The sequence below is a fragment of the Megalobrama amblycephala genome, linkage group LG21, assembly GCF_018812025.1.
Source record: "Megalobrama amblycephala isolate DHTTF-2021 linkage group LG21, ASM1881202v1, whole genome shotgun sequence".
In the NCBI taxonomy this organism is placed as follows: Eukaryota; Metazoa; Chordata; class Actinopteri; order Cypriniformes; family Xenocyprididae; genus Megalobrama; species Megalobrama amblycephala.
In genome coordinates, this window is record NC_063064.1 from 32,197,056 (window position 1) to 32,209,034 (window position 11,979).

General features: G+C 29.8%; 1 protein-coding gene across 4 annotated transcripts in view; it reads left to right on the forward strand.

Annotated features, from left to right (window-relative positions):
* Positions 1–11,904, forward strand: part of zgc:153431 (CSC1-like protein 2) — a 52,329-nt gene extending 40,425 nt beyond the window's left edge. For 2 of the 4 annotated variants that reach the window (XM_048172883.1, XM_048172884.1), the window contains 4 exons: positions 3,282–3,320; positions 6,954–7,044; positions 9,620–9,657; positions 11,361–11,904. In XM_048172883.1, coding sequence (XP_048028840.1) covers positions 3,282–3,320; positions 6,954–7,044; positions 9,620–9,657; positions 11,361–11,562 — 370 coding nt within the window. In that variant the 3' untranslated portion in view covers positions 11,563–11,904. The remainder of the gene's footprint in view (positions 1–3,281; positions 3,321–6,953; positions 7,045–9,619; positions 9,658–11,360) is intronic. The other 2 variants (XM_048172882.1, XM_048172885.1) reach the window with 2 other exon arrangements.
* The last annotated feature ends 75 nt before the right edge of the window (positions 11,905–11,979 follow it).

An 11,979-nucleotide genomic window follows, 5' to 3' on the forward strand; every position in this document is an offset into this window, starting at 1 on the left:
TTTCCGAGGTTGAAACACTGAGCAATTACACGAGACATGATACGGATTTCAGTAAGTTGTACTGTATATTTTAACATACCTTCAGATGTTCATGCATGTTTATTTCGTGCTGTAACTGGTATTAAAGCGGAGGAGAGGATGATCACATGCTTCTCTTTAACTGAGGCGCTAAAGCGATCTGTCACGCCACATTAAACAGCGCCAAAACGGTATTTATTTTTTGAATCTCACAATAAGATGGACGTCATTTGATATGAACAAAAGTCTCAGATTTCAAAAGTAACAAAGCACAAAGATTATTGGGATTTATTGGATGGGAGGCGCTACATATTCTGCTCATTCATCAACTGAAAACAGACTAGACTAATCGATTCCTGGATTTAAGAATCGATATCGGTTCGTAAAAATGAGAATCGATTAAAATCGAGAAATCAATATTTTTTTTTTTACCCAGCCCTATTATAGACCCAAGTCCACTGCTCTTTCCATTTTAGCCAAATTAATGAAAACACAGTGTTACAGTGTTAATCTCCAATTATAGCCTTAACCTTAGCCTTCATCAGAGTCTAAATAAATGGCAAAATGACAACAGTATGCTAAAACAGAACAATTTAGTAGAACCAAAAGCGAGACTTCTTGATCAAAGTTGAAGATTCATCACAATTTCCTAGTTTTAGCGCCCCCCATGGACGAAATTGGGTGAAAATTGGTGCGTGTCCTCAAATTATCCTGATGTTCATATGTACCAATTTTCATTAAGTTGGATCATTGTGTTCGGAAGTAACGTTCATTAGTAGAAATAGGCTATGCCCATACATTTAATTGGTTTGTGAATGCAGAATGAATTGATGAATTAAAATCTGGAGTGCCTCTTGATGATGCTAGTAGTTTTGAATCCTTATTATTCAGGTTCTGCCTCACAGAGATGGTCCTCCTCCATCTGTACACCCCACATGTCTTCCTCATCCGGTCTCACAGCTTGAATATACAGGTGCTAAACTAAATGCACCCAAAAACTTTTCAAGAAACATTTCTTTGGCAGGAGTAGTAAGGAAGTGAATTAAAGCCTGCACACACACACACACACACCATCTGCTTCATAACACAGTGTGTTTCATTATCTCTGAGCAGATTTGCTGTGTTTCTGCTGCTGTCAGTGCACATCACTGCTGTGTGTTTCTATTTTCACTCTGCTCTTCCTCCTTTCTGCTTTTCTTTGCTTTTTTCTTCCCTCGCTGGTGCGGAACAGAGCCAGAAATATTCCCTCATATCATTTTCCGTCGAATCGATCATGTATTATTTGCTTATTAATGTTGCTGGAAATAGACTCAGCCACTGGCATTGTCTTTTTTAAACTTGGTTACATAATTGCCACACATATATTTATTTTAAAGATCTTTAATCTGGTGTTCGCTAACCAGAAAGTACCATTAAATATTTATTTTAACAATAATTTTTTATTCTGAAGGGTTTGAAGACTGTTGTACTGATTGTTTTCTTGTTGAAAGTCCAATTGGTTGTGCTCCCATGATGCTTTACTACTTCCTGTAGAGGAAATGGAGCATTGATGAGCTTCCTATTGGCGTCTCACAGTTGATTGGGCATTTTGCATGTCCAGCTCCCTTCTTACTCTCTTTCACAGTGTACATTCGTCCATCCTCTCACTCAATCTCTGGTTTATGTCATTTATGGCCAAAGGCAATTTAAAAACAACAGTGACTTCAGTTCTGTTTATTGACAGTGATTTTTAGATTGAAGTGTTTGTGGACCTGCTGAGTGCACAGCGTCCGTCTGTAATTACAGCGACACACTCCTGGGGAAAGACCCGTCAGATTGCTGATTCTGTACATTAAACACGAGGCTCCAGTTTACGCTCTCGTGACTCTACGCTTCATAGCGAACAGATTTACACACCACTTGTAAACACTTGAGTGCTTAAGTGAAAGCACAGCTATAATGTGGTGTAATGTAGCCGCTTTAGGCAGTTGTAATTATTTTATTGAAATGCAGAGCATGTGCATAGTAGCTACTGTGCAAACTGGGCTGGGTCATTAGAAAAGTTTGGCATTGGTACTGCACTGGCACCTAGTTTTGTTTTGTTTTATTTTATTTTTTATATTTTGTTATTTATTTTTATATTTTATTTTATATTTTATATTGTTTTAATTTTACTTAAGGGTTTATATTTAGTATTTTTTATTTATTTATTTTTTTACTTTTTTAAAATTAATTTCTTTACAAGAACGCATTTTAATTGCATGTCATCTTTTAAAATTTGTTTTCATTTTTTTATATTTTGTGTTGTAATATATTAATTTTATATATAATATAATATAATTTAATTTATATTGTTTTAATTTTATTTAAGGGTTTATATTTTATTATTATCTTATTTTTTATTCTTTACAAGAACGTATTTTAATTGCACATTAAAATGTTTTTTATTTTTATATTTTGTAATATATTAAATTTATATAATTATTTAATATTTAGTATTGTGTTAATTTTATTTAAGGGTTTATATTTAGTATTTTTATTTTACTTTTTTATTTATTTACAAGAGTTTTAATCGCACATTTTATTTTTTATATTTAGTTTTTTTATATATATATATATATATATATATATATATATATATATATATATATATATATATATATATATATATATAAATTAGTTAATATTTTATATTGTTTTAATTTTATTTAAGGGTTTATATTTTATTATTTTATTTATTTTATTTTTCTTTACAAAAATGTATTTTAATTTCACATCATTTAAATTTGTTTTTATTTTTTATATTTTGTTTATTTTTATATTTTATTTTATAATATATTGAGTTTTTATGTATAATTTAATATTTAATGTTGTTTTAATTTTATTTAAGGGTTTATATTTAGTATTTCTTTTTTTTTACTTTTTTAATTTACAAGGAAGTATTTTAATTGCACAGTTTTCTTTTATATTTAGTTTTTTTTTACTTTTTATATATATTTTATTTTTATTTTTTTTTAAATTTTATTTAAGGTTTTATTTAATTTGTTGTTAAGATTTTTTTTTTTTTTTATTTCTTTACAAGAACATATTTTAATTGCACGTCGTCTTCAAAATACATTGAGAGACACTGATATGTCCTCAGATACATGGTGTGTCTCTAATCGCCTAACATCGCTCTGTTTCCACAGTTAAAGATCTGACAGCTGCAGCCTTCAGAGATTTTCTTTGATTTGAATGAATTCAAGCTTATTATTTCCTTCCTCTTTTTTTCTTTCCTTCCCAAGACAGAAGAGAAGATTCAACGGTCTGGAGGAGCGGGAGTAGTATGTTCAGTTATTGTTCCTATGCTTTACTCTGGTGAACTAACTGCTCACTACTTCTGATAAACTAGTGTGTGTGTCTTCGTTTGTAATTATGGAGGTTCCTCACTTTTGACCTTTTCTAACACACCACGGGTGACACATGTCGCTTTAGAGATGCTGTCCTGAGTGTTTTCTCTGATTGCACACCACATACTAATTTTCCTCTTTTGTGTGTGTGTGTGTGTGTGTGTGTGTGTGTGTGTGTGTGTGTGTGTGTGTGTGTGTGTGTGTTTGTGTGTGGTGTTGTTTGACTCACTCATGTGAATTTGCTTTCCAAAGGGCCTCTAACACATGAGTGTCAATAACCGCCTGTCCTTCGTGTCTCTTTTTGTGACGTTTGTTATGTGACTACAGTAGGAGAAAGGAACGGAATAACTATGAGCCCGTACGCAGGTAATAGAGCTCTAGCGTGTCTCTCTGACCCGTTGTGACCCCAAAGAGTGGATCCAAACAAGACCCCCTCAGTATTGTGAGTCTTCCCGCCCTTGTGAATGTGGCCAGTCACGTATATCTTCTCATGTAGAGCTTTCCTTCAAAAGTGGTGATCGTAGGTGGATATGACCTCCTCAGACCTCCTCGCACACGAACACAGAGCTGTTCTCTGAGTTTTATTCACCCTCATGATATTCCAAACTCAGGATGAGTCACAATGGGTGACGACTTGTCATCCAACAACCCATTAATCAGGTTGGTGAGTGTATCTATTTTATTGTATTTATTTTTTATTTTAAGTTGCAGCTTTAAATTTTATTTTATTTTTACTTTTATTTTATTTTTTTATTTTTTTTTAAGATGCAACTTTGTTTTTACTTTTACTTTACTTATTTTATAAATTATTTTATAAATGTTTTTATAATTTATAAAAAAAATTATAAATAAGAATGTAAAAAACTATTTATTGTATTTTCTTTTTTTGTTTTGTTTCAGCTTTATTTTTTACTTTTATTTTATTTTATAAATGTTTTTAATTTATAAAAATAGATTCTATTAAAAATAAATTATAAATATTTTTTTTTATTTTAAGATGCAACTTTATTTTTTTACTTAACTTATTTTATAAATTATTTTATAAATGTTTTCATAATTTATAAAACAAATTATAAATAAAAATACAAAATAATCTATTGTATTTATTTTTTTCAGATTTATTTTTTACCTTTACTTATTTTATTTTATAAATGTTTTTAATTTATAAAAATAGATTATATTAAAAATAAATTATAAATAAAAATATAAAATAAACTATTTCATTTTTATTTTAAGATGCAACTTTATTTTTTTTTACTTAACTTATTTTATAAATTATTTTATAAATGTTTTCATAATTTATAAAAAAAATATAAATAAAAATACAAAATAATCTGTTGTATTAATTTTTTTTCAGATTTATTTTTTATCTTTACTTATTTTATTTTATAAATGTTTTTAATTTATAAAAATAGATTATATTAAAAATAAATTATAAATAAAAATATAAAAAACTATTTTATTTTTTATTTTAAGATGCAACTTTATTTTTTTACTTAACTTATTTTATAAATTATTTTATAAATGTTTTCATAATTTATAAGAAAATTATAAATAAAAATACAAAATCTATTGTATTTTTTCAGATTTATTTTTTACTTTTACTTTTATTTTATAAATGTTTTAATTTATAAAAATAAATTATATTAAAAATAAATTATAAACAAAAATATAAAAAACTATTTTATTTTTTATTTTAAGATGCAACTTTATTTTTTTACTTATTTTATAAATGTTTTCATAATTTATAAAAAAAAAGATAAAAATACAAAATCTATTGGGTTTTTTTCAGATTTATTTTTTACTTTTACTTTACTTATTTTATTTTATAAATGTTTTTAATTTATACAATTAAATTATATTAAAAATAGATTAGAAATAAAAATATAAAATAAACTATTATTGTATTTATTTTTATTTTATTTATTTTAAGTTGCAGCTTTTTTTACTTTTACTTCACTTATTTTATTTTATATATATATATTTTTTTAATATTTAAAAAAAAAATTATAAATGCTTTTTAATTTAATATTTTTATATTCACTTTTTATAAATAAAATAATAAAAAATAAAAAAGGACAAAAAAATGCTATTAAAGCACCATTGAAGTAGTCCACACTTGGAATATAATAGAAGTCATTGGACGACTTTCATGATTTTTTTTTTGTATTTTATTAAAAAAAAATTTATTATTTTATTTTTTTATGGAAATGAGCATGAACATTCTGTAAACATCTACTTTTGTGCATCACAGAAGAAAAATAGTCACATGGGTTTGGTTTGGAATAACATAAGAGTGAATAAATTAAATTTGAACAGAATATATACAGTATAAATCACAAACTGTATAACGTTTGGAGTCATTTATGGCCTCAGCAGAGTTTTTTGCCACACAAACACTGCTGTCTTATTGACTGATTTGACTGACAGGTCATAATGAAAGCAAGCAAGCGTAGAAATAGATCTCGGATCCAGTTCAGTATATTACAATAACACAATGCTCAGGAAATGCTCAATTCATTTTTAAATTTTAATTCTGGCCCGTTTGAAGCTCTGTTCTTATCACTTCATTTGAGACGCACCAGAGCTCCTGCTTTAGAGGAAGATCCCTGCGTCCCTCATGCGCAGATCCGTTTTCTGCCGTTAGTCTAATGAGTCTGTCAGTCATCAGGACCCACAGCAGAGGAACCACGTTAATAAAGTCATGTGACAGAGTCCTTTTTTACGAACTGTGCCAGTGCACAGACAAGGAAAAAGAGGATCCGGCTCTTTAAATTAACTTCAGAGATCATGTCCTCATCAAAGCCCGTTAGTGATGCTTTAAAGAGCATAAATAAATGGGTCAATGACGTGACGGGTCATTTTCTTGTCCAAAGGCCTTAATAATAATAATAAAAACAAAGATATGACATCCAAAGTATGTAAGGTAGTACAACTAGATCTCTTTTATTGAATCCAAAAGGTTTTTGGTGACGACATTCATGTAAAAAAATAACAAAAGCAGTGTTAAGTGATTATAAAAACCACATAATCTCATTGTCAACACTTAATAAAACTCAGGTTAGAGGAAATGAGGTTCACAGATCCTGATGTAGCTGCTAAACACTCAAAATTGAGTTTCAGGAGGCTGTAAAAACCACGAGCGTCTTCCTGTCAGGATTGTTTAGATCTGTATTTGTTCTGCGGTGTGTTTTGGGAGTAGATTAGTCTTCATCTGTGGGTTAATATCTTTCAGCGTACGGAGGGGAATGTGCTTTACAGATGCATTCTCAGTTCCTCAAGCACATAAATACTTAATATCCCATCAGCCCCGAGATGAGACGGACCTATATTTGCTTGTGTGGACCTGAATGTTCTGAAGGTCCGGCTGCGCTCGGTTCATTTCAGGCCTTCAGAATAACCAAAAACAACCAGTTTAACCCTTCAGAAGACCTGAATTTCTAACATGTTTCTCACTTTATTCTTTCTCTTTTTCCTTCTGCTTTCTGTCTCTTTGTGTGTGTGTGTGTGTGTGTGTGTGTGTGTGTGTGTGTGTGTGTGTGTGTGTGTGTGTGTGCGTGCGCACAGTGTGGCTTCAGCTCTACATTCTGAAACGCCGGACCGTTATGAACGTCTCACCTCCGTCTCCAGCTCGGTGGATTTCGAACAGCGAGATAACGTAAGACACCTGTCAATCACTCCCTCTAGCCCCGCCCTCCCCTCTCATCTGCATCCACTGCTGTTTGACTGTCGGCGGGTCACGTGACTGTGTGCGATTAATAATTCAGGGTTGGCTGCAGTCTTTGAGTGAGTGTGTATGGTTTAGTCTTCAAACATCATGTGAAAATGTCTGCTGGAATTCATTTCTACACATGAGGGCTAAATAAAATTAATACTTTTATTCAGCAAGGACACATTAAATTGATCAAAAGTGACAGTAAAAATTTTTAAAACATTGATAATAATCATAAATGTTTCTTGAGCATCAAATCATCATATTAGAATGATTTCTGAAGGATCATGTGACACGGAAGATGCTGAAAATTCAGCTTTGATCACTGAATATAAATTACACTTTACTATATATTCACATAGAAAACAGCTGTTTTACATTGCAAAAATATTAACCTATTTTTACTGTATTTTTGATCAAATAAATGCAGCTTTGGTGAGCAGAAGAGACTTGTTTTGAAAAAACATTTAAAAATCTTACTGACTGTTTAAACACATTCTCAAAATTCTGTAAGTTTAGTGTACATTTTATTAATTTTTAGTTTCTTATTTTCATCATTATTTTAAATGTATATTTTAATTTTTAAATTCTTAAACACTATTTTGATTTGTTTTCTTTTTAAAAGGATTTTTGATTTTACATGATTTTATGATTTTATTCATTCTTAAGAATTTATTTAAATTATTTTGTGTAAATTATTTTAATGAATAAATTAATACATTTTTGTTGATTATTTAAAAATTAATTCGTTTTTAGTATGTATTTTTAGTGTACATTTTATAAATTTTTAGTTTCTTATTCATCATTTAAATGTATATTAAATGTGTATTGCAATTGCACATTTTATTTTTTTTATACATTTTTAGTATTTTTTTTTTTATTTGTTGTTACTTCAAAATTATATATTTGTACATTTTAAACATTTAATTAATTTTTAGTAAGTTTTATTTATTTTAACTTATTAATTTTTAGTTTCTTATTTTCAACATTATTTTAAATTTTAAATTCTTAAACACTTTTAATGTTTTATTTTGATTCGTTGTTACTTTAAAATGTATTTGTATTTGAATTGTACATTTTAATCATTTAAGTTTTAGTAAGTTTATTTTAAGTGTACATTTTTATGTTTTTTTTTTTGCATTTTTATTATTTAATTTAAAATGTATATATTTGAATTTTGCATTTTATGATTTTATAAAGTAGTGTTTTATTTTGATTTGCTTTCATTTTAAAATTATTTATTTGGTAACGCTTTATTTTAGTGTAGTTACTGTAGTAATGACTATAAATTATGCATAATTACATGCAACTTATACATGCAACATGCATTTAGTAATGAAAAATGTTTCTTGAGCATCAAATCATCATATTAGAATGATTTCTGATGGATCATGTGACCCTGAAGATGCTGAAAATTCATCTTTGATCACTGAATATAAATTACACTTTACTATATATTCACACAGAAATCAGCTGTTTTACATTGTAATAATATTTCACAATTTTTACTGTATTTTTGATCAAATAAATGCATCTTTGGTGAGCAGAAGAGACATTTAAAAATCTTACCGACTGGTTAAACACATTCTCAAAATTTTGCACAATGTTTTGAAATTACATTTTTTGCACTTTATCCGTAAGCAAAGCCAAGTTTAAAAAGCTACATGAAGACGATTTGTTGGCAATTTGGCTTTGGATCCAACTCAAAGTCTTTATTACCCATTTCCCAAAGCGCGTCTCCCAGCCCCTCTCGCTCCCGGCGGACATCATTGATTTTTCCATGCAACACTGACCTCACGTCGTTATATATGCTCGGAAAGAACCGAGCGGCCTTTATAGAGGGCGAAAACTTCCTCCCTCCATCATTTGTGTTTAAATCACAGTCATGATGAACCAGCGTTTCTGCACTCGTTTCAGACGCCGTCCTTGAAAGTCCCCAGAAGCCTTCAGGAGAGAAACTGACTCGACAAAACCCCCAAATAAACTCCCTTAAAGTGAAACTGCAAGATTCCTTAGTGGGAAGTGTGTCTTATACAGGAAACTTGTGTCCTATATAGGATGCTTGGCCTTCGTTATGAATTCTGAGATGTGGAAAACATGGACGGAGAAATGCCGATTTTTGGCCGATACGTCGTGCATCCCTACTTAGTGGTCTTCCATTGTTAATCCACGATCGTGACGCGCCTCCAGCAAGTTTTCAGCAGGTGAAATCAGCCACCTGTTTTCCAGCCTCTTAAGAGATCAGTGCAGGACTTCAGCATCTCCTGTCTCTTCACCTGCGTTCACCTGTAATCCTGCTGAGAAATCACCTTCTCATGACTGACCCGAGTCTTTCACAGGCCGAGAGGATGTGCTGAAGCCATTAAACACATGACTTGTATTAATATATGCAGTTATAGTCTGTTTATTGTTGTGTGTACTGCATTATGTGTGTGTGTGTGTGTGTGTGTGTGTGTGTGTGTGTGTGTGTGTGTGTGTGTGTGTGTGTGTCACACATTCATTTGCTGTGTTTTCATTGCAGGGCTTCTGCTCCTGGTTGACGGCCATATTCAGAATAAAGTAAGTGATTCTTTGGCTCTGGTGTGAGTTTAGTAAGCAGAATATGCAGCACTAGATCTGTGTTGCTCACTCTATAACGGTTTCTCAAACGTTTCTGACAGCCGAACCCCTTTGACCTAAAATAATAACTTAAAATCTCAAGATTTCAAGAAAATATTTCAATAATTTCACAGCATGTTCATGATTCTGTGATTGACGGTTAATGGACATATGAATGCGGGTAAACGAGTAAAATATTTAATCTTTTGTTTTATTATGATTTGTTTTATTTTTTTAAATTATTTTTTGATTTGATTAATTCTTAAGAATTTATTTAAAAAAAAAATTCATTTAAGTGTACATTTTAATTATTTAATTAATACACTAATACATTTTTGTTGATTATTATTATTTTAAAATTATTAATTTGAATTGTGCATTTATGATTTAATAAGTATTTAGTAAGTGTTAGTTTTTAAGTACATTTTTATGATTTTATTAATTTTTTTGGTTTTTTTATGATTTAATTTTTAGGTTTTTTCATAATTATTTTAATTGTACATTTTAATTTCTTATACACTTAATGTTTTATTTTGATTTTTCTTTTTAAAATTATTTTTGATTTTACATGATTTTATGATTTTATTAATTTTAAGGATTTATTTAAATTATTTTAAGTGTACATTTTAATAAAAAATTTTTGTTGATTTAAAAATGATTAATTGTGCATTTTTATGATTTAATTAGTTTTTATTAAGTATTAGTTTTTAGTGTACATTTTAATTTTTAGTTTCTTATTTTCATCATTATTTAAATGTGTATTGTAATTGCACATTTTAATTTTTTATACATTTTTAGTATTATTTTGATTTGTTGTTACTTAAAAATTCTATATTTTATTTGTACATTTTAACCATTTAATTTTTTTGTAAGTTTTATTTATTAAGTTTACATTTTAATGATTTAATTAATACATTTCTGTTGATTATTTTAAAATTATTAATTTGAATTGTGCATTTTTATGATTTTAATTAGCTCTTAGTTTAGGTTAAGTGTACATTTTTATGATTTTACTCGTTTTTAGTTTTTTATTTTCATCATTATTTTAATTGTACATTTTAATTATTTCATTTTTAGTAAGTTTGTTTTTTATTTATTTTAAGTGTACATATTTATGATTTTTTTTTTTTTTTGTCTTTTCATTATTTAATTTTAAATGTATATATTTGAATTTTGCATTTTTATTTTATAAATTAGTGTTTTATTTTGATTTGCCTTCATTTTAAATTTTTTTTTATTTGGTAACACTTTATTTTAGTGTAGTTACTGTAGTAATAACTACAAATTATGCATAATTACATGCAACTTATACATGCAACATGCATTTAGTTCATTATTATTTTTCAGTACAGTATAATTTTACTGTAACATGGACACCTTAAAATGAATATATTTAAAAGTATATATTTATATAAAAATATATAATATACACATCACCTCATGAATCTCCTGCAGTTTCCTCACAAACCCCAGTTTACTCACTGTATACTTTATACTATATATTCTATATGCCATACTATTTATCCCAGTTCATACTCTCTACTTCCCATTCCACACTTCAAACCCAAAACTCAATATCTCCTGTATGTTCTTTACATTGTACACTATATTCATTATATCTTGAAGTATTTGAATATATCTGACGTGAGTCTCTTTCCCCGCAGGGACGAGGAGATCCGGGAGAAGTGCGGTGAAGACGCCGTCCACTATCTGTCCTTCCAGCGGCACATCATCGGTCTGCTGGTCGTGGTGGGCGTGCTGTCGGTGGGCATCGTTCTGCCCGTCAACTTCTCAGGCAACCTGCTGGGTAAGTCCTTGAAGAACTGTGGATTACTGGTTGTGGTTATTGGCCATAAGCTTCAGTAGATGCCATTAGACGCCATTATCATCCAGTTATGTCTGTGAGCCTCATTAGCGCCGGCCGTGTCCGTCCCTCTGCCCTCGGCGCGCGATAGATTACTATCAGAGAGGGTTAATCCACAGAGCTCCGCTTGAGTAATGAGATTGAACTTCTATCTGCTCGCCGGGTAATTGGACTCCTGTTACGGGGACGGAGAGAGCAGCGAAAGACAGAAAAATGAATGGAAAGGGTCAAACAGATGAGAGGACGCTTTGAGACGGGAATAATGTGGACAGAGTTCTGTCAGAAACATGCTTCGTCTCTTAGACAGGGAAAGGCCGTTGTTGTATTGTGTTTTTTGGCTCTACTAGAACAGGTTTGTTCATTATTTTCCTCATATTCTCATTGTTGCAGCTCCTCTCTTCCCAGTCTGTCAGTAACGC